Raw genomic sequence first — 23,031 nt, forward strand, 5'->3', positions numbered from 1 at the left:
TATGGTGTATCACGTTGATTGATTTGCGTATATTGAAGAATCCTTGCATTCCTGCAATAAACCCTACTTGATCATGGTGTATGATCCTTTTAATGTGCTGTTGGATTATGTTTGCTAGTATTTTGCTGAGGATTTTTGCGTCTATGTTCGTCATAGATACTGGCCTGTAGTTTTCTTTCTTTGTGACAGCTTTGTCTGATTTTGGTATCAGGGTGATGGTGGCCTCGTAGAATGAGTTTGGGAGTGTTCCTCCCTCTGCTGTATTTTGGAAGAGTTTGAGAAGGATAGGTGTTAGCACTTCACCAAATGTTTGATAGAATTCGTCTGTGAAGCCATCTGGTCCTGGGCTTTTGTTTGTTGGAAGATTTTTAATCACAGTTTCAATTTCAGTGCTTGTGATTGGTCTGTTCATATTTTCTATTTCTTCCTGGTTCAGTCTCAGAAAGATGTGCATTACTAAGAGTTTGTCCATTTCTTCCAGGTTGTCCATTTTATTGGCATAGAGTTGCTTGTAGTAAACTCTCATGATCCTTTGTATTTCTGCAGTGTCAGTTGTTACTTCTCCTTTTTCATTTCTAATTCTATTGATTTGAGTCTTCTCCCTTTTTTTTGATGAGTCTGGCTAATGGTTTATCAATTTTGTTTCTCTTCTCAAAGAACCAGCTTGTAGTTTTATTTATCTTTGCTATCGTTTCCTTCTTTTTCATTTATTCCTGATCTGATCTTTATGATTCCTTTCCTTCTGCTAACTTTGGGGTTTTGTTGTTGTTCTTTCTCTAATTGCTTTAAGTGCAAGGTTAGGTTGTTTATTCGAGACGTTTCCTGTTTCTTAAGGTAGGATTGTATTGCTATAAACTTCCTCATAGAACTGCTTTTGCTGCATCCCATAGGTTTTGGGTCATCAGGTCTCCATTGTCATTTGTTTCTTGGTATTTTTTGGTTTCCTCTTTGATTTCTTCAGTGATCACTTCGTTATTAAGTAGGGTATTGTTTAGCCTCCATGTATTTGTTTTTTTTACAGATCTCTTCCTGTAATTGATATCTAGTATCATAGCCTTGTGGTCGGAAAAGATACTTGATACAATTTCAATTTTCTTAAATTTAGCAGTGCTTGACTTGTGACCCCAAGATATGATCTATCCTGGAGAGTGTTCCATGAGCACTTGTGAAAAATGTGTATTCTGTTGTTTTTGGGTGGAATGTATTCTAAATATCAATTAAGTCCATCTTGTTTAATGTATCATTTAAAGCTTGTGTTTCCTTATTTAATTTCATTTTGGATGATCTGTCCATTGGTGAAAATGGGGTGTTAAAGTCCCCTACTATGAATGTGTTACTGTCAGTTTCCCCTTTTCTTGCTGTTTGTATTTGCCTTATGTATTGAGGTGCTCCTATGTTGCATGCATAAATATTTACAATTGTTATATCTTCTTCTTGGATCGATCCCTTGATCATTATGTGGTGTCCTTCTTTGTCTCTTCTAATAGTCCTTATTTTAAAGTCTATTTTGTCTGATTTGAGAATTGCTACTCCAGCTTTCTTTTGGTTTCCATTTACACGGAATATCTTTTTCTGTCCCCTTACTTTCAGTCTGTATGTGTCTCTAGGTCTGAAGTGGGTCTCTTATAGACAGCATATATATGGGTCTTGTTTTTGTATCCATTCAGCCAGTCTGTGTCTTTTGGTGGGAGCATTAATCCATTTACATTTAAAGTAATTATTGATATGTATGTTCCTATTTCCATTTTCTTAATTGTTTTGGGTTTTTTATTGTGGGTCTTTTCCTTCTCTTATGTTTCTTGCCTAGATAAGTTCTTTTAGTATTTGTTGTAAAGCTGGTTTGGTGGTGCTGAATTCTCTCAGCTTTTGCTTGTCTGTAAACATTTTAATTTCTCCATCAAATCTGAATGAGATCCTTGCTGGGTAGAGTAATCTTTGTTGTAGGTTTTTCCTCTTCATCACTTTAAATATGTCCTGCCAGTCCCTTCTGGCTTGCAGAGTTTCTGCTGAAAGATCAGCTGTTAACCTTATGGGGATTCCCTTCTGTGTTATTTGTTGTTTTTCCCTTGCTGCTTTTAATATGTTTTCTTTGTATTTAATTTTTGATAGTTTGATTAATATGTGTCTTGGCGTGTTTCTCCTTGGATTTTTCCTGTATGGGACTCCCTGTGCTTCCTGGACTTGATTAACTATTTTCTTTCTCTTATTAGGGAAGTTGTCAACTATAATCTCTTCAAATATTTTCTTAGTCCCTTTCTTTTTCTCTTCTTCTTCTGGGACCCCTATAATTCGAATGTTGGTGCGTTTAATGTTGTCCCAGAGGTATCTGAGACTGTCCTCAGTTCTCTTCGTTATTTTTTCTTTATTCTGCTCTGCAGTAGTTATTTCCACTATTTTATCTTCCAGGTCACTTATCCGTTCTTCTGCCTCAGTTATTCTGCTATTGATCCGTTCTAGAGTATTTTTAATTTTATTTATTGTGTTGTTCATCGTTGCTTGTTTCATCTTTAGTTCTTCTAGGTCCTTGTTAAATGTTTCTTGTATTTTGTCTATTCTATTTCCAAGATTTTGGGTCATCTTTACTCTCATTATTCTGAATTCTTTTTTAGGTAGACTGCCTATTTCCTCTTCATTTGTTACATCTGGTGGGTTTTTATCTTGCTCCTTTATCTGCGGTGTGTTTTTCTGTCTTCTTATTTTGCTTATCTTACTGTGTTTGGGGTCTCCTTTTTGCAGGCTGCAGGTTCATAGTTCCCATTTTTTTTGTTGTCTGTCCCCAGTGGCTAAGGTTGGTTCAGTGGGTTGTGTGGGCTTCCTGGTGTAGGGGACTAGTGCCTGTGTTCTGGTGGATGAGGCTGGATCTTGTCTTTCTGGTGGGCAGGTCCACATCTGGTGGTGTGTTTTGGGGTGTCTGTTGACTTATTATGATTTTAGGCAGCCTCTCTGCTAATGGGTGGAGTTGTGTTCCTGTCTTGCTAGTTGTTTGGCATAGGTTGTCCAGCACTGTAGCTTGCTGGTCGTTGAGTGAAGCTGGGTGCTGGTGTTGAGATGCAGATCTCTGGGATATTTTCGCCATTTTATATTATGTGGAGCTGGGAGGTCTCTTGTGGACCAGTGTCCTGAAGTTGGCTCTCCCACCTCAGAGGCACAGCACTGACTCCTGGCTGCAGCACCAAGAGCCTTTCATCCACACGGCTCAGAATTAAAAGGGCGAAAAGGTAAAAATAAAGAGGAAGAAAAAAAGAAGAGGATAAAATAAAATAAAATGAAGTAAGGTAAAATAAAATAAGGTTATTAAAATAAAAAATAATTATTAAGAAAAAAAAATTTTTTTAAGAAAAAAAAAAATCGGACGGATAGAACCCTAGGACAAATGGTGAAAGCAAAGCTATACAGACAAAAATCTCACACAGAAGCATACACATACACAGTCACAAAAAGGAAAAGGGGAAAAAAATCATAAATCATGCTCTTAAAGTCCACCTCCTCAACTTGGGATGACTCGTCTATTCAGGTATTCCACAGATGCAGGGTACATGAAGTTGATTGTGGAGCTTTAATCTGCTGCTTCTGAGGCTGCTGGGAGAGATTTCCCTTTCTGTTCTTCGTTTGCACAGCTCCCGGAGTTCAGCTTTGGATCTGGTCCCGCCTCTGCGTGTAGGTCGCCGGAGGGCGTCTGTTCTTCGCTCAGACAGGACGGGGTTAAAGGAGCCGCTGATTCGGGGACTCTGGTTCACTCAGGCCCGGGGGAGGGAGGGGCACGGAGTGCGGGGCGGGCCTGCGGCAGCAGAGGTGGGCGTGACTTTGCACCATCCTGAGGCACCATGCGTTCCTCCAGGGAAGTTGTCCCTGGATCCCAGGACCCTGGGGCAGTGGCGGGCTGCACAGGCTCCAGGAAGGGAGGTGTGGATAGTGTCCTGTGCTCGCACACAGGCTTGTTGGTGGCGGCAGCAGCAGCCTTAGCGTCTCATGCCCGTCTCTGGGGTCCGCGCTTTTAGCCGTGGCTCGCACCCGTCTCTGGAGCTCCTTTAAGCAGCGCTCTTCATCCCCTCTCCTCGCGCACCAGGAAACAAAGAGGGAAGAAAAAGTCTCTTCCCTCTTCGGCAGGTCCAAACTTTTCCCCTCACTCCCTCCCGGCTAGCCGTGGCGCACTAACCCCCTTCAGGCTGTGTTCACGCCGCCAACCCCAGTCCTCTCCCGGAGCTCCGACCGAAGCCCGAACCTCAGCTCCCAGCCCCGCCCACCCCGGCGGGTGAGCAGACAAGCCTCTCGGGCTGGTGAGTGCCGGTTGGCACCGATCCTGTGTGCGGGAATCTCCCCGCTTTGCCCTCCGCACCCCTGTTGCTGCGCTCTCCTCCGCAGCGTCCCCACTCCGCCACCCGCAGTCTCCACTCGCGAAGGGCTCCTAGTGTGTGGAAAACTTTCCTCCTTCATAGCTCCCTCCCACTGGTACTGGTCCTGTCCCTATTCTTTTGTCTCTGTTTATTCTTTTTTCTTTTGCCCTATCCAGGTACGTGGGGAGTTTCTTGCCTTTTGGGAGGTCTGAGGTCTTTTGCCAGCGTTCAGTAGGTGTTCTGTAGGAGTTGTTCCACGTGTAGATGTATTTCTGGTGTATCTGTGGGGAGGAAGGTGATCTCCGCGTCTTACTCTTCCGCCATCTTCCCCCTCTCTCTGTGTATTGCATATTTAAAACTAAAAACTTCTGAAAGTTACCAATCCTGAGAGTTTTCATTGGGGGTTTGTGAACTTGAAATATCTTTGAAGGTGAGGTGATTATGTGACTTCAAATTATTGTGAACACAAGATAGCCACATTATCCACTGTTTTTATTACAATGGCCTTAGAGTATTAGCCCTTTATTCTGGAAAATAGTGGTTTCTTATATATGAACTCTACATGATTTACCTAATCTTAGTATTAATCCTCCATGTTGATCTTCTACCAAATTTAATTTGATGTGCAAGAGGCCTTAATTTGATACATTACACTAAGTCACATATTTCTTTAATTTCCCCTTGTATAATTTCTCGTATTTTGCAAATATTATCACCATCTCTTTTTTCGCTTCGTATCCCAAATGTGCATGTGCCTCTCTTCTTTGAAACTGTGGCTGCAGGTGTCATCTGCATGGGAGACCAGCTGTTTCTTTCTTTGGGCTGTGTATCTGGTTTCTTTCTTTAAAGGAAGATTTGCACTTAACAGTGACAAGACAAATGACCGGATCCGTCTTTACCTTCCTTAACCCATTCCACTCTCAGCTACCTTTTACTAGTTCTGTCTGCTCTTGCTTATTTATTATGCTTTGTTGCTGAGCTTGTTCCCTGTCACAGAGTATGCTCCGTCAGGAGCCTTCTGATGGGGGGATTGCCCGTTTCTGTGGTTCGACTAAATTTCTGCTGCTGTGGGAGATGTTAGAACATCAAGTTAGGAATCTAAGAGGAACTTGATTGTTATTTCTCTGTGGCACCTGCTGAAATACTAGATCAGAAAGCAGATTTTAAATGTAAATATCATGTTTCATCACTTTGCAAATTAGATTACACTTCAGCTGCCTCCAGTTACTGTACATGTAAACTTCCCCAGGCTGACGTATGAGGTCTAATTCTTAAAACGCCAGCACTTAAAACTGACATTTGCAAGTACTCAGTATATGTTTGTTGCTTGAGAGACTACCTAAAGGTTAAAAATCATCTGTGATTAACTGTGAAGTTTTCTTTAAAATATGTCCTATTAGACCATAGAAATGATTGAGAAAGAACAGAGAGAAGTGGAAAGACGACCAATCACCAAGATAACTCATAAAGGTGAGATAGAAATTGAGAGTGATGCTCCAATGAAAGAACAGGAAGCAGCCATGGAGATTCAGGTAAATTATGATAATAAAAATAACATGTTTTACAGTGCTCAAAACATGAAGATTCAGAAAAGATTTATTTGACCGTTTTTGATAGAAGGGAAAATGTTTATATTTAACCATTTTCTTCTGTTAATACTTATGGTAATATCAAACTGAGCCTCACTCACATTAAATGATTCACTTGGAATATAAAAATAAAGGGGGGCAGACTTCCCTGGTGGGACAGTGGTTAAGAATCCGCCTGCCAGTGCAGGGGACATGGGTTTGAGCCCTGGTCTGGGAAGATCCCACATGCCGCAGAGCAGCTCAGCCTGTGCGCCACAACTACTGAACCTGCGCTCTATAGCCTGCGAGCCACAAGTGCTGAGCCTGCGCTCTAGAGCCCACGAGCCACAACTACTGAAGCCCACGCGCCTAGAGCCTGTGCTCCGCAACAAGAGAAGCCACTGCTTCTCTTGTTCTTAAAGTAGAAAAAAGAATTTTTTAAACTGTGTATTTATTAGAGTTGTCTATATTATTGGTTTAATGTTGTTTTGAGCGTGTTTAAAGCATTGTTTTTCTGTACGTAGTGTGCAGACCACCTGCATCACAGGCCTCGAAATCTGCAGGTGCTTCTTAAGACAGACTAGTTTGAGAGCAGGTGTAGCTTTTCTTACTTTCAAATATCAATGAGAAAATAATCTTGTTAGAGGCCTTGAAGAATGAGAAATGTTTGAGTTTTTGCTCTGTTTTATGTCATAATTAACATCTAGCATTTATTTTTTAAAGAAATCGTGAAAAACAACCTATGAATGGAGCAGTTTGATTTTGGAAAAATATCAGTATGAAATATCAGATGGTTTAAATAATTGAGGCCAAAGTTTTTCTGTTCACCTATTTTTACTCTCACTGTTGTTAGGAACCTACAGCTAATAAGTCATTGGAGAAGACAGAAGGATCTGACAAACAGAAAGAAGAGATTGACTCCTTATCTAAAGATACCACTAATCAACACAGACAACATCTTTTTGATCTTAACTGCAAAATTTGCATAGGTAATTTGATGTATTTCTTCCTAAATGTTGCTTTCATTTTGAAAGGGGAATACTTGTAAATTGTAATTTAAATAGGTTTTTGTTTTCCCAGTACTGGTGCAGAGTCAGATTGTGACTTAGTAGTAGTAGTGAAATCAATTTAGTAAGTAGTTCACTAGCATTTCAAAAACAAACGAAAACAGAATAGAAAATACCACGGTATCACGGTGAATTGCACTGTTAAAGATAAGTATGATTTTGAGAGACTTTAGTTCCAGTTATTTATGTATAACAAAAAGACCCACATGTGCATACATACATGTATACGCACACGTGTGCACAGACACACAGGGTTATGTGGAGTGTGCGTGTATGTAAGTAATGGATCATGATATAAAATGTTACTTTGCAAATTATGATAAAAATTGCTGAAAACCTGCTTTGGTAGGCCCTATGAAACATTTTAGTCTTCTACCTAAGAGCAGCGGGTAGTGATTGAAGGGATTTGAGCAGGGGAATGATATGATCAGCTTGGAATTTTATGAAGATTTCTCTGACTTTGAGTAGAGATGATGGTGAAAGAAGCCGAGAGAAGAAGGAGCGAGGCTAGGTGGCAGGCGTTTGTGCACTAGTGCAAGAGGGAGATGCAGGTGCTTTTAATTAAAGGGAGGCTTTGAGAGACTCAGGTAATATTGACAGATGTTAGAGACTGGATTTAGGGCATAAGAAATGGGGATGTGTCGAGCAAGAGTTTAAGTTTATATTCAGTTTATTGGTAAAGGTGGAGGACGAGAGTTTTTTAAAACTCTAGAGATGTAGCTCTGGAGTTTTATTTTTTTACTGTGGTATGCTAAAGGACTGATATGTTCAGTAAGATGAAAAATTTTTCAGGTTAGTTAACATGCTGCCCTCCATCACTGTTTTAGAGACTAGGCAGCTTTCTTATAATAAAAATGACATATCTTCTCAAAATTGTGTGTTCACAGTTGGTACAATGGTAAAGACTTAAAGGGCAGGGTGTTTTTAGACATTGTTATCCCTGAAGAAAGCTATCCATGGTTTACTAGTATTTTTAGTATACTCATTAGGTTTTTGTCTGGGAAAAATCTTAATAAATTTTTTGTTAATTCTATTAATTTCTACTAATTTTCATGATTAAAGTTATATTTATAATTAATATAATATTTAATATAATATTTCAATAAATTTAATGGTAGCACACAAAATATTTGTTAAATACTACTGTACTTGACCTATTTTCATAAAGTTTGAGTTTTCCTTCTTGATTCTATAGAGAAAATCAATGTCATTTTCTAAACTTTTACTAGTGTTTTTTCATGCTTAGTAACTAAGTAGCATTGTAGTATGAATATGTCACGGACTGCTGCTATATGTAACACGAAGTAGGGATACAGATTTTTTTTACTTAGTTCCTCATGTTACCTCTCAAGACTGTTGGAATTTGTTGTAGTTTAGTTTAAAAAATGTTTGATAGGGAATCAGGAAACCATTTTTAGGTTCTGGTTGTAATGTTTCCTTTTCAAAAGCTTGTCTGAGTTGTTTAACATTCTCTTTTTTTTTTAATTTTTCACATCAGTAAGGGAGGTGTTCTAGAACTCATTGTGAGAAATGATAATAGTTACAAATTACCCCAGTAAATGTATGGTTATGCAACAGTGCAGTCAGGGAAACTGAATAACTTTAGAAGTGAAAATGGATGAAGTTACAGAAATTTCAGTTTACAAAAGTGGTATAAATTGGTGTTTTCTGGCTTCAGGTCGAATGGCACCACCTGTAGATGATCTTTCTCCAAAAAAAGTGAAAGTTGTTGTTGGAGTATCTCGTAAACATTCAGACAATGAAGCAGAAAGTATAGCAGATGCTTTGTCTTCAACCTCAAATATTTTGGCCTCTGAATTCTTTGAAGAGGAGAAACAAGAGTCTCCGAAGTCAACATTCTCTTCTGCTCCACGGTAATTTTCTGTTAGTTATAATTTCTATTCTTTATAGCTCTTTGCCATATTATACTTGGAAGTCTTCAAAAACTTTAGAAAAGTGACATGTTTCTTAAGAAAGAAACCTTTCTTTTGAGACAGTAACTGTACCTTCCTGTACCCTAATTGAGATTTTTAAAAAGACTCTAAAAGTTAATTTAGAGACTTGAGTGTGTGGGGACTTGACTTTAAAACTCTCCTTAATTGCTTTAGCTCCAAGAGGCAGGAGATAAGTCATTAAAGAAAAATTGCTTGCATTTCTCTGGACCATATTAGTCCACAAGACAGCCTAGAAGAAAGACTTTGTAAAAACATGACTATGTAAATATAAGTACATTAAAGTGAAAATATAAACTCTTTAATCATAGCCTTTACATATTTTGGTTTTCTTGACATGCTAAAATAGAAATGATTGATGAGTAAACAGAAAATGCATTTATTCATGAGCAGATCTTTAGGCTGAAAACTTCTTAATGTCATTTTTTAGTCCAGAGATGCCTGGAACTGTTGAAGTTGAGTCTACCTTCCTGGCTCGATTGAACTTCATCTGGAAAGGTTTTATCAACATGCCATCTGTAGCAAAATTTGTTACCAAAGCCTACCCAGTGTCTGGTTCCCCTGAGTACTTGACAGAGGTACTGTGAACTTTTCTACCATTCTATGCCTGGGTTGACATATATGTTTCTGAAGCCACAAGGCAAAGAAACAACATAATAAAATTAAAATATTTAATTTTCATTCATGATAAAAATATTTACTGACAGTGATCCTTAAACCATTCAATTAATGGAATTATGAGTCCACGAATGGAGTTTTAGAACTGTAGAAAATTGTGCCCTGATGTATTAAATCCACATGTCTTGTACTCTTCCCAAGATGTATTCTCTGTCAGAATTAAAGATTAATGAGCGTCTGCGTGGATATCTAAGTTTTTCTTTAAGTACAGACTTACGTAAAAGATGGACATATTTATGGCCTTCAGTGTTAGCTTGTCAGGGAGAGTTTTTCATTGTTATCAAGTCTTACAATTCCCCTACTGCTTAAATTTCCCCAGCTTCATGACTGGGGTCCTTTACCTGCCCATTTCTGTGAATATAGATACACATCCAGTTACCCTTGAGCAACACAGTTTTGAACTGCATGGTCCACTTATACACGGATTTCTTCAATAGTGAAAACCACAGTACCACATGGCCCACAGTTGGTTGAATCCTCAGGTGTGGAGCTGTGTATACGGAGGGACAACTGTAGGTTATACTCGGATTATCAACTGAGCAGAGGGTGGGCACCCTTAATTAACCCCCGTGTTGTTCAAGAGTGAGCTGTCTAGTTGAGACTCGCCAGTTAGTTGACAGTCCTGAGAGCAATGACCTTGGTTGCTGCAGTGGTGCCCTTGGTTGGTTTTATACCTGAGGGAATAGGAAGGGACTACTATGCAGTATTTATGGGAAACAAGCAGCTGTAGTATTATAGTATTAGGATAAGTGAGAAAGTACAATGTTTTCTGAACTCTTTTGAATAAAAAGTTTGTATTTCTCGGTGTTTCTGCAGAAGGAAAATAAATCAGTATATGTGTACTGTATTTTTGTTGAGATTATATTTTGCTATTATGTTCATATCTATCATTTTTTCCATTCATTCTCAGTCTGCTGACCATAAAGGCAAAAGTTTTTTAAAAAATGGTTTTCAGTATTTTATAAAACGTAAATCATATATATGCCTGTTCTTTTTTAAGACTAATATAAACTTTTCTTTGTATTAGGTTGAAATTAGTTTGACTCAATGTAATGTTGCTTATCTAATCTCCATCAGCTTATTTGTCTAGTTGTGTTTTTGATTAATAAACGACTTAATCATTTTACATATAGTTTGGTTGGCAAGTAATATTTTAGATACATTGATTTTATAAGAAAAAAATTCAGTGCTTTTCTTTTTGAACAAATCTGTTTAGAAATTTAGTCTTTGATCAGTCCATGGTGAAGATAACTCTTCTTTTAAATGGATAACTAAGTCCTAAACTACAGGACCCTTTTGATTTTAAACAAAACTATTATTCTCTTTTCTGAGCCAGTTTCTGTGTGATTGCTTTCCAGAACTCCACCTCTGCTTTCTACTTATTCTTAGTTTGATTTGGACTAAAATCCCAAATAAAATAAAGCAATTAATCATTTAAATTTAATTGAATTTATATCGATTAATTATGTTTTTTATGATTTTTCTCTCCATAAAAAACAAATATACTGATTAAAGTTTGAAATATTCTTAATTGTACAGCTCTTGATTGATTTTATGTATAGTCATCTGTTCTCAGAAAGATTATGCCTTTAAAAATAATGAACCTTGCATTATTACAATGTTATTCTTTTCTGTGCAAAAATATACTCTATAATTAAGCTTGATAACTTCTGAAATCCAGCTGTTAGTGATAAAGGCATACCCCAACTCACTACCACCAAAAAAAAGGAAGGGGAGGTGGAAGGGGAAAAACAGTGTCCCCTAATATTTTGGAATCTGTTGTACTCTTCCTGGATTGTCAAAGTGGGATGCTTGCACTGCTTCTTTTTCTTGACCTCAGATTCTTTCTTAACTGTATTTTGGGCATCCATCTGTCATTTGGAGTTGACATTTGAGGTAAAGCCTAATTGCTCTTCCTGTACTTCATTATGTTCTCTGATGCATTTTATAATCTTACTTACTTGTTTTTTTTTATCACTATTTCAGATTAGTCTTAGAGCTAAGTTTGTATGAAGTATAGACATTATAATAAATATAATCTGTATACATTGATCACCTTCATGTCGTTACCACAGGATCTACCAGATAGTATTCAAGTCGGTGGTAGAATATCACCTCAGACAGTTTGGGATTATGTGGAAAAAATTAAAGCCTCAGGAACCAAGGTGAGGAGAACTTTTTTTCACTCTCCCAATGTGAGACAGTATTTGAAAAGTAAACCACTGAGAGTTCTTGTGCAGAGTCCCCAGGGGAGGGAGCCAGTGCAAGTACTAAATCTACATAATATGCCTGACAGCGCTGACCTATAGCCATTTGCTAGAGCTCAAAGCACAGCATTCCTTTTGTGGTATGCTCTCTCAGTGATTTCTGTCACTGTTTTGAAAGAAATGTTTTAGAATAAGTATTGAGATTTCATCCTGGAATTTTGCCTTGCTTTGATTGTAGACATTTGTTTTAGTTGGGGCATAGGCTAAGCTGTTGGGACAAAGAGACCCTAAAGTTGTTCATTTTCCTGCTATGTTAGGTGGGTCAGTAGTTCAGGGCTTCAGGCCGTTCGATTGAGCAGGGATGAGGCTCCTCTGTCTTGTTATTTTGCTGTTTGCAAGACTGTTGTCCTTATCATTCAAGCAGGGTCAGAGCTGACTTAGCAGCACCAAGTGGGAAAAAAAGAATGTCTGTCCAGTTGTTCTAGAAGCAAGACCTAGAACTTGCAGTTATCTTTTCACTTCTAACTTCCATTGGCAAGAGCTTACTCATAAACTTCATATGGCTACTATGGAGGCTGGGAAGTGTGATCTCTATTGGATGGCCATGTGCCCAACTAAAAGTTAAGGGTTCTCTTTGTAATAGGAGGAAATGAGGAGGATGGATACTGGGAGATAATTAGTAGCCTCTATAGCAATATCTCTCTTTTTCTTTTCTCTCTCTATATCTTCTATCATTTCTTTAACTCAGCATAACTACACAGGAATATTTAATCATTAGAAGAAATCATTTTTCCCTCCAAGGATGGTAATACCCAGCATATTATAGACATTCAAAAAATAAATTTTGAATAAACGAACATTAACTTTTTTATCTTTTATGATCAGAAGTCTTTAGTAAGATTAGTAGTGATCCATAATGGATAATCTTCAGCTGAAAATAATATTTTTTCCAATATAGATTTTAGAATTTAAACTGATACTGTATTAGAATACAAATAAAACTTTGAAGCAGTACAAAAAAGTTACTACATTTACTTGGTTTCACTTTCTCATGATAGCAAAAGTCATAGGAAAGTATTGGGAGGTATTCCTCTTGGTTGTTTGGGGAATGCTCTTGATCTGCCCCCTGGTACTGCCCAGTGTGCTTCCATCTGGACTTGTCGGCCCCAAAGGAGGACACTCGGGATGACAGACCCCTTAGAAGAGGTAGAGCCATAGTTCAGCTCATTCATGTGTCTTCTCTAGGATCTTGCATCAGTTTAGGCTTTGCAGTAGATGTGGCTCTCCCCATTTCATTTTTCATGAAGAAGCATCCGTTTTTCACACTACCAAATTAACACCAAATTGGGACTGTCTTTTCTATCTGAAGCAAAGCCAAGAACCCAGAGGCAAGCAGATAAGTTCCTCAGTAAGCCGAATGATTTTACAGAATTTATGGCTGTGTGTATTTGAGGTCTTTCACCCAGCCCCCTTTGTCCCTAGATTCAGTCCCTCTAACTTGGATTGTCTGTGGATTTGTGCGTCTCTGTGTGTGTGTGTATGTGGTGGGGCACTGGTGGCGGCTGCTGTAAATTTGCAGTGTGCTGAGAATATAGGCAGCCCTCTGTAGAAGTCACAACATTGGAAATGAGGACACAGTATAGATATCAGGAGACGTGGCTTTAAATTTCTTCTCTGCCACTGACGGGTGTGTCACCTTGCACAAATTAATTACCTTGGGACTCAGTTTCTATGGGACAGTTTCAGATAAAACAGATCCACCAGTGGACCAGCCAGGATCTTTTCCTAAGAGTTGTTTCCTTTTAGTATTCATATCTGCATTTAAGTAGTAAGCCACATTACTTGGTAACAGTCGTAAAATTCAACAGATTATTACTAATTGAGAATGGTATTTAAAACCAGGCTGCTGTTCAGGTTATTGTTTTAAACAACCATTTGTTATTTGCTTGAATAGGAAATTTGTGTGGTTCGCTTCACACCTGTGACTGAAGAAGATCAAATTTCTTACACTTTGCTGTTTGCATACTTCAGCAGCAGGAAGCGCTACGGAGTGGCCGCTAACAACATGAAGCAGGTTAAAGACATGTACCTAATCCCTCTGGGTGCCACGGATAAAATCCCACACCCTCTTGTGCCCTTTGATGGACCTGGTAGGTATTCGTTTAAGAATAGAATATGAATGAAGTGAGGTGAGAGGCAGGGCCGGAGCAGGAGAGCGGACTCTGCTTTCCTTCTTGGGGCCCAGCCCTTTAGATCTGCCGTGACACGGACAGGCACCCATTGAGGAGGCTGTAATAAACTAGATGCAAAATTTTACTCTTTATTGTAATGATTGAAAATGACTATTAATTGATGTTTTTGATTTTGTACAGGCCTTGAACTGCACAGACCTAATCTATTGTTGGGCTTAATTATTCGTCAAAAACTGAAACGACAGCACGGTGCCACTGCTGGTGCCGGTCACACAGCTGAGGTGCCTGAAAGTGTACCAGTAACATTGCCGCCTGATAAAAAAAGTAAGGTAGAAGTTTCCACAGAGGAAGCAGCAGAAGAAGAAAATGACTTTTTTAATTCTTTTACAACTGTGTTGCACAAGCAAAGAAATAAGCCTCAGCAGACTCTTCAGGAAGACCCTCCAACGGTCGTTGAACCTTTAGTGGAAGTCACCAAACAGGAGCCACCAAAACCTTTAAGATTCCTTCCTGGGGTCTTGATTGGCTGGGAAAATCAACCTTCTACTCTGGAATTGGCAAATAAACCTCTTCCTGTAGATGATATCCTTCAGAGCCTTTTGGGCACTACTGCTCAAGCATATGAACAGGCGCAGTCAGGGACAGAACAAAACACTCTTAAAGAAATTCCATTTATAAATGAGCAAGCCGACCTGAAAGCAGAGAAGATAGATACAGTGGAAGCAACTGATGGTGAAGCCAAGGAAGTGAAGGTTAAAGGAGAGAAGCCTTCAGAGTCGGCAGGTAGTTCAGTAGGAGAAGAGGCGTCCGGAACGGGGGCCTCTTCTGTTTCTGCTGGGCCTTTGACAAGCCTTAGTCTCAGAGGTAAACCACCAGATGTTTCTACAGAAGCATTCCTAACAAATTTATCGATACAGTCAAAACAAGAGGAGACTGTGGAGAGTAAAGAGAGAGCACTAAAAAGACAGCTGCTACAAGATCAAGAGAATAACTTGCAAGATAATTGGACTTCAAATACTAGTTCTCCCTGCAGGTCTAATGTAGGAAAAGGAAACGTAGATGGTAACGTGAGTTGCAGTGAAAACCTTGCTGCTAATACGACACGGGCCCCGCAGTTTATCAACCTGAAAAGGGACCCTAGGCAGGCAGCAGGGCGGAGTCAGCAGGCGTCCGCTCCAGAAAGCAGGGACGGAGATAGCTGCCGGCATGGAGAGAAGCAGCCCCTGCCCGGCCTATCACACAGGGAGCAGTTAACCGAACAAAGCAGTGTTGAGGACAAGTTGCCTTCTGTAGAGAGAAACTCATGTATTCAGCAGAGTGATGATTCTGGGGCTGTACAGAACTCGCCATCAGTAGAAAACATACGCACCTCTCCAACGGAACAAGCAAAACCCTTACAGGAGGAGATTCTAATGCAAAATATTGAAACTGTGCAGCCATTTCGAAGAGGATCCGTGGCAGCAGCGTCGCATTTTGAGGCTGGAAACACACGTCGATCTGAACTTCCTGCTAAGAGCGTCAGCTTCCCCTCCAGAAGCGCCAGCCCCAGAGCAAGTGCAAACTGTTCACCCGTAAGGCCACAGCAGCCCAGCCTTCAGCATCTCAAGTGTAGCCCTCCTGGATTTCCATTTCCGGGGCCTCCACACTTCCCCCCACAAAGCATGTTTGCATTCCCGCCACATCTGCCACCCCCGTTGCTTCCCCCTCCGGGCTTTGGCTTTGCTCAGAACCCCATGGTTCCCTGGCCACCTGTCGTGCATCTGACAGGCCAACCGCAACGTATGATGGGTCCCCTCTCGCAAGCGTCACGGTATCTAGGCCCGCAAAATTTTTACCAGATTAAAGACGTTCGGAGGCCAGAAAGGCGCCATAGTGACCCTTGGGGTAGGCAAGACCAACAGCAACTGGATAGACCGTTTAACAGGGGTAAGGGGGATCGTCAGAGATTTTACAGTGATTCGCACCACCTGAAAAGAGAGCGCCATGAGAAGGGGTGGGAGCAGGAATCCGAAAGGCACAGGCGCAGAGACAGAGCCCAGGACAAGGACAGAGACAGGAAGAGCAGGGAGGAAGGGCACAAGGGTCAGGAGAGGGCACGGCCGCCGCACGGGGAGCGAGGAGTGGACGGAAGAGCGAGCAGAGACAGCAGGGCTGTAGACAGGAAGGCAGACACGCCCAAGGGTGAAGACCAGGAGAAGGACAGAGAGCGGGAGAAGAGTAAGCATAGGGAAGGCGAGAAGGACCGAGACAGGCACCACAGAGACAGGGACCACAGCGACAGAGCCAAAGGCAAAAGGTGAAGCCGGCAGGCTGCAGCAGGGGTACATTGAAATAGCTGTTAAACGTTGTGTCTTTAGACCTTTGTATGATTGCCTGCTAGGGTCGTGCCCTCTTTTGCATTTTTAATATTGGTGGTTTGCAGGACAGTAAATTCTGTGTGTTGGTGCAGAGCGCCCCGGGCCACTGCTCTTCATCCCTTCTTCACGCCAACCACCCCCCCTAGTTCTAGGAATTTAATGTTTTTAAAAGTTTTACATTGCTGTATATTCAAAGATTTGTTTTATTAATATGCAATAAAGGCTTAGAAATTTTAGTTTTATTCCTTAATTGGTAAATATGGTTAATCATGGAATATATTTACTGCCTCTAGTGAATGTCCTTTATATAATGACTAATTTGAGAGTAACGTGTACTCTGTAAGTTTGTTTTAAATTGCACTGTTTTTAAAGAAACTGTAGAGGAGCAACAAAAAGCCAAGCAACTTGGTAATTGGATTATATTAATCATTTAGTCGAGCAGTTTTTGACCAAGAATCAGAAACCCAAGGAGTACATTTATTGCTTTAGTCTGCACTCATTGAAGGCGTTTGTTACCGTACTACAGCTTTGTGGTAGTCCATTGTTTTCCTTTTCCTTTTTGGCTCTTCAGAAACTTGAATACTTAAGCTTGTACATGATCTTGTGTTTTGCTATCCTTTTTACTGTACAATGTAAATATTTTAAGGGATATTTTGATTCTAAATATGATAAAAGAATTTCTCACCTATTTTGTGTGTGTGATTTGAAATTCAGTAGTAAAAGAATTTCTTCTTTGAGGCTTTAAATACCTTCAGACATTGTTCTTCTCTTACTCAGCCAAGAGCATATAGGCTAAGATGAGGAGAAAAACGATTTCTTTATCTTAGATTATAGGCTATTGAGATAAATCGTGTAGTTCTAAAGAGGCTAGAATTTGAAACTGCCACTGAAAAACTGTGCAGCTATAACCCACTTTGCAGGTATGTTTCTGAAAACTGGTACACCGTCAAAATTTGGTACACTGACTAATCATTGTAAGACCACAGAAATTTTATTTAAGAGAAACGTATTGTGAATCTTTCTGTAAAACGTGTAATTAACTGTAATTTGTTTGGGGGGTAAATAACTACAGTGTCATATGCTCGTTTTTCTTGAAAGCACAGGGAGGCTGTTGCTAATCCAAACCTAAATTTATTTACACCCTTAACTACATATACTGTATTGATTGCTATAATTTAAAGCAGTGGCTACCAAATGATACTAACACTTGAGACCAAAAGGAGGGAGAGAAAAGCCAGTATTTTAACTTACCTGTATTAATGAAGAAAAATATACATGACTTCACAAAATTAAGAAGATAAAGTTTGTTTTCCTAAAAAGTCTACAGATTAGAGTTAAAAATGGGTTTTGAAACTGATTCAGCCTTGCTGTTTTTACTGGAGAGAAAATGAGTGGAAATTCAAAACCAAACCATTTTGTCTAACTTGCAGCAACTTGAGACCCCCATTTTTTTTGTCATCCATATCCTCTGAAACTTATCATCATATATGTTCTAAAACAGAGGACTTGTATTCAAATAAAGTTTTTTAAAAAATTTGCTCTACTTTTCTTTTGCGAGCTGACTTGTTAGAAAACAAGTCAGTCTGCCAACAAAAAAACCTAAGGTCAGTCAGCTTTTGCACCATTATGAAGAAATTGTTCTCAAGGTTTTACCAAAAAAAGTCCCCAAACCAAAATAAAAATTAGCTTTTTTATTTTCAAATACAGTAATCCCTTGGTATCCTTTGGGGGACTGGTGCCAGGAACTCCCCACCTGTACCAAAATCCGCAGATGCTCAAGTCCCTTATATAAAAGGGCATAGTATTTGCATATAGCCTACACACATCCTCTTGTATGCTTTAAATCATCTCTAGATTACTTGCAATTTTATAAACCTAATACAATGTAAATGAGATGTAAATAGTTGTAAATGTGATGCAAATGATATGTAAATAGTTGCCGGTGCACAGTAAATTCAAGTTTTGCTTTTTGGAACTTTCTGAAATTCTTTTCTCCTATCTGTTGGTTGAATTCAAGGATGTAGAACCCACAGATACGGAGGGTCAACTGTATGTATGTCAGTAAATCTGCTTTCACTGATCTATCTGGTTGAGGGTTGATGAGACACCAGATTTCTTTTGCAAGGTACAAGAAGAATGGATTAACCAACTGAAGAAAGCCTTTAAGTCAGTTTTTGATTACCTCTTAGCCAATAGTTTTTTATACATATTGTTGGGAAATGTAAAATTCTTTCTTCGTATCTCGTAGAATCACGGTAGATCCCATACAGCCCTCTGTTAGTAATGACCATCTGGTACTACAAGGCTGCTAAATGCTGGAACCAGGCTTCCTAACCGCTGGGACTGAAATATTGTGGAGAGTAGGTATGGACATATTGAGTATTTTGAGGCTTTTAACTTGTGAGGAAAGAAAGAGAAAAAAGAGAAAAGTTCCCAAATGAGTAGTAGTAGCTCCAAAGCCATTCTCATTCTTTCAGTTTCACCTACCAACCATCCTTACACAAACTAATAGTTATATGAAGGTCATCTTTTAGTTTATCCTGTTTTAAGAAAAGCTTGCTCTTTAAAAACAGTTTGATGTTTTCACATATTTAGAACCATCTTAAGACAGTTTATACACACCTGTTAAGTAAAATGTACCAGGGTGTCTCAGTACTTACCAAGTCCGCCCCTTGTAATCCTTTTGTCGGTAAGAAAGCCTCCATGAACACTCCGTATGTCAGACCTCATGTTGAGCGCTTTATGTGAACCTCGGTCAGCCTGCAAGGTGACGACTCACCTTAGAGCTGAGGCAACTGGGGCTTAGAAAAGTTGGAAAACTCATACAAGGTTAGACTGCTGTTGTCAGAGCTGGAATCCTAGCTCAGTTCTACTTTTCTCCGAAGTCTGAATGTGTGGTGGTTGTGCTCTGAGAATGGAGAATGGGAGAGGGACAGAAGCCTGATGATTACCCACACCTTTCACAGCCCTTTTTCTCTCACCATCACACCAACCTGTCTGAAACGCCACTGGGCCACCCATTCCTCAGAGTGAGCACAAAGACATAACCAAAGGTCTGGGTTCTCCTGTACAGATTTGCAAAGTTTATATTCGTTTCAAATCCTAATTCTCCGGTCCTCTTTTATTAGTTTTCTATTGCTGCTGTAACAAATTATTACAAATTTAGTGGCTTGAAATCACACAGATTTATCTTACGCTTCTGTGGATCAAAGTCTGATGGGGATCTCAGTGTTGTCGGAGGGTGCGTTCCTTTTCTGGAGGCTCTGGGAAGAACCCATTTCTGTGCGTTTTCCATCTTCTGGAGGCCACCCACCTTCCATGCCTCATGGCCCCTTCCTCCATCTTCGGAGTCAGCAACATGGGGCTGAGTCTTTCTGCCGTCTCTGACCATCCCTTCTGATTTCCTCTTCCACTTCTAAGGACCCTTGTGAGCACGGTGGACCCACAGAGATAATCCAGGATAAACTTTTTTTTTTTTTTTTTTTTTTTTTTGCGGTCCGCGGGCCTCTCACTGTTGTGGCCCCTCCTGTTGCGGAGCACAGGCTCCGGACGCGCAGGCTCAGCGGCCATGGCTCACGGGCCCAGCCCCTCCGCGGCATGTGGGGTCTTCCCGGACTGGGGCACGAACCCGTGTCTCAACCACTGCGCCACCAGGGAAGCCCAGGATAAACTTAAGGTCCACTGATTAGCAACCTAAATTTCATCCATGACCTTAATTCCCCTTTTCCTGTGTAACCTAGCATATTTACAGTTTCCAGGGATTGAGATGTACAACCTTGAGGGTCATTATTTACCATATCTCTTAACTTGCTAATTGTAGCTTAAATTGTAGGTGAACCAAATCCTAGTTACAAGTTTTTTGGAGTTATGAAACATCTAAGGCCATAGTAAATGTTTAAAAGTTAAGAAACATAATACCAACAATAGGAAAGTGGAGTGACAAGTTAAGCCACTTGGATATTATTAACGTGTTTATGTATGTGCGATAACATAAAACTACTTGTCAGCTGGTGAATTTGCATACAGCTGTTCTCAGTTTTTTTTAATAGCGGCTGTGTATAAATCAAGTTTAAGTGCATTGTGAGAGCTTGCTGGTGAACAGGATCTTATTAAAGCAAATAGTTTAAACGTTTGAACATACCGGTTGCATTATTCCCATCTCCTCAGATCCCTGTAAAACAATGGTCAGGTTGCCACTTAGCAATGACCACAAAAGGCAGTTCACATAGTCAACACTTGACTTTTGTCTCCCAAGGCAAATCACAAATAAAATTGGTTACTGCTCTTACGAAGGTGCCAAACACCCTGATTCTTTGGCTTCTGTTTCATAAAGAATTTTAATTCATGTATAGAGCAAGAGAGTACTTGAATGGGTGAGTTGAAACACAAATATTAGGTCAATAGCTAGAAGTGTCTTAAAAAAATGAGTTCACTGTTTTATAGGTAAGTATTTCTATCTCTTGGCTAAGGTATTTCCGCTTACTTTAAAAAATGTTCTCATGTTTACATTCAACACTTTGTTTCAGAAGCATCATGACGTTATAGTAAAATGATCTGAAAGGTCCTTAGCAATTTTTATTTTGTGATGGAAAAGCATATCACATAGGAAATCTTCAACGCCATCATCACTAGGGTAGCAAAAACAAATAATGTTGGTAACTTACCACATGAAATTTTGGATTTTAAGGCGAAAAAATATTTTAACCAAGTCATTCTGACTTACAGGAGAATCTCTAGGTAGCAGTGTTCACTTCTTCTTTTGTGCCTATTCTTCAGGCATTTGCTGGGTTCTTAGAATTCAGTGGTGAGCAATACCCTAACCCTCCAACCTCTTGGAGCTTGCAGTGTGGTGTAGAAAGGCCAGTGGTCACATCTGAATGTAAGACTACAGCTGTGAGAAGCAGTTTTAAAGCAACAATTCTCAAACTTACTGGTTTCAAGACCCCTTTACACTGTTAACAGTTAATGAGACCTCTAAAAGAGTTTTTGTTTTTTTGGATTGTGTCTATCCTTATTTAGCGTATTAGAAATTACAATTTTTTTAATTGTAAAAATACTTGTTTGACAGTAATCCCATTATATGGTAATAACATTTTATGTAAAATAACTTCCAAGCTAAGTCAGTTTAGTTAAGAGACAGGTCTTTTTCATGTATGTACGTCTCCAGTGTGTCTGACTTAAGACACAGCTGGATTCTCTTATCTGCTTCTGCATTTAATGTTTGGCAATATGTCATTTTGTTTGAAATACATGAAGATCTGGCTTCACACAGAATTGTCGTTGGGAAAGGAAGAATCTGGATCCCCTGAAAATATCTAGGGGCCCTCGGGTCCTTCGACTCTACTTTGGGAAGTGCTGCTTTAAAGAAAGGCACACTGTATTATGAGAAGATGTGGCCAAATGTGATGGGTGTGTGGTATAGGCAAAGTTTCCTTGAAGCTTTTGTAGCCTTCCTAAAACAGCTTTCTTGCCTTTTTGCATAAAATGTGTATCTTTGAAAGTCAACTATCAAAAGGAATTTTTTTAGAACATTATGATCTCAACTCCAAAGTTAAATGGAATGGTATGGACCAAAGCAAATTTAGGCCACAGTTTTTCAGCATAGTTTGCATGGAGTTGTCTTGTGTAGTTTCTGTTAAAAAACAAAACCTTTGAATTGATGCATAGACATTCTGCAGTTCTACCTTACATTATATTTTGCTCACACACTTTCTAATGTTGATAGGAATAGTATGTCTGGGGACACTTTGTGTCCCGTCGAATAATGCCAAAGTTCCTAACTTTGGTTTTGGGGCTTTGCAAGACTGTTTGTAGCTTTCTGATTGCAGTGGAGTGGCAAAAATAACAAGTCAAAAAAAAAAAAAATCCGTAAAGTTCTGCAGTGATAAACTGTTCATCTAGCTGCTTTGTATAGACTGGAATCTGTACAGGCAGGTTTTGATTGTTAATAGCATTGGCAAGTTAAACTGTGCATCAGTCCTATGTGTGAAGCCTTTTCTCCATTTAATAGATAATTATAGGTTTTTCCTTTTCAACTTTACGTGCTCCTATTACCAAGATTTTTTTCCTCCACACGGTCCAGTTCTACCTGTTAGAGCTTTATGTCGGTCATGTGTTATCAGTTGCTTTCCTGGTGGCAAAATTGTCATAAACGCCAAACTCGGAAAACGTTAAGTAACAACAGCAGCAATGACCGTCTCCCGGTCTGAACGGTGGGAGGGTGAAAATGCTCTTCACAGTTACACCAGTAACTGGTGTTTGGGCAAAATGTACTTTCTCAAGTTATGCTTTTAATGGCACAGATATTATCAGGAAAATAATGTTCAATAACATTATTCAGAACCTGTTTTATGCTCAGTTTGGAGACCTGTAGCCTTGAATGGTTAAATATAAATGCAGTTTAATTTTAAAATTTGATCAGTTATATAAGTACATGGCTTAAAAAGTCAAGAAATTCTACAACATTTATAAACAAAACCCAACAGTGTCTGCACTGCTCTCTGGAGATAACCGCATCCAATTCTTTTAGACATTTCTTAGGATATTTGTGAGTGACATGTATATGCCATCTTTTTAAGTTAAAAAAAAACACTATAATATCTATTGATAACTTACTGTGGAAGACAGGGATTTAACTTTCACCAGCTAACTCTTCTTTCCCCCATCTCTGCCTCTC

General features: G+C 39.5%; 1 protein-coding gene across 2 annotated transcripts in view; it reads left to right on the forward strand.

Annotated features, from left to right (window-relative positions):
* PHF3 (PHD finger protein 3) overlaps nucleotides 1-18,304 on the forward strand; it is a 92,212-nt gene extending 73,908 nt beyond the window's left edge. For both annotated transcript variants that reach the window (XM_029223615.1, XM_029223614.1), the window contains exons 9-15: nucleotides 5,735-5,866; nucleotides 6,756-6,891; nucleotides 8,648-8,843; nucleotides 9,352-9,499; nucleotides 11,675-11,764; nucleotides 13,761-13,956; nucleotides 14,179-18,304. In XM_029223615.1, the coding sequence (XP_029079448.1) occupies nucleotides 5,735-5,866; nucleotides 6,756-6,891; nucleotides 8,648-8,843; nucleotides 9,352-9,499; nucleotides 11,675-11,764; nucleotides 13,761-13,956; nucleotides 14,179-16,298 (3,018 nt within the window). In that variant the 3' untranslated portion in view covers nucleotides 16,299-18,304. The remainder of the gene's footprint in view (nucleotides 1-5,734; nucleotides 5,867-6,755; nucleotides 6,892-8,647; nucleotides 8,844-9,351; nucleotides 9,500-11,674; nucleotides 11,765-13,760; nucleotides 13,957-14,178) is intronic.
* The last annotated feature ends 4,727 nt before the right edge of the window (nucleotides 18,305-23,031 follow it).

This window comes from Monodon monoceros, unplaced genomic scaffold (genome assembly GCF_005190385.1).
Source record: "Monodon monoceros isolate NGI ecotype Baffin Bay Population unplaced genomic scaffold, NGI_Narwhal_1 Super_Scaffold_15, whole genome shotgun sequence".
Taxonomy (NCBI): domain Eukaryota; kingdom Metazoa; phylum Chordata; class Mammalia; order Artiodactyla; family Monodontidae; genus Monodon; species Monodon monoceros.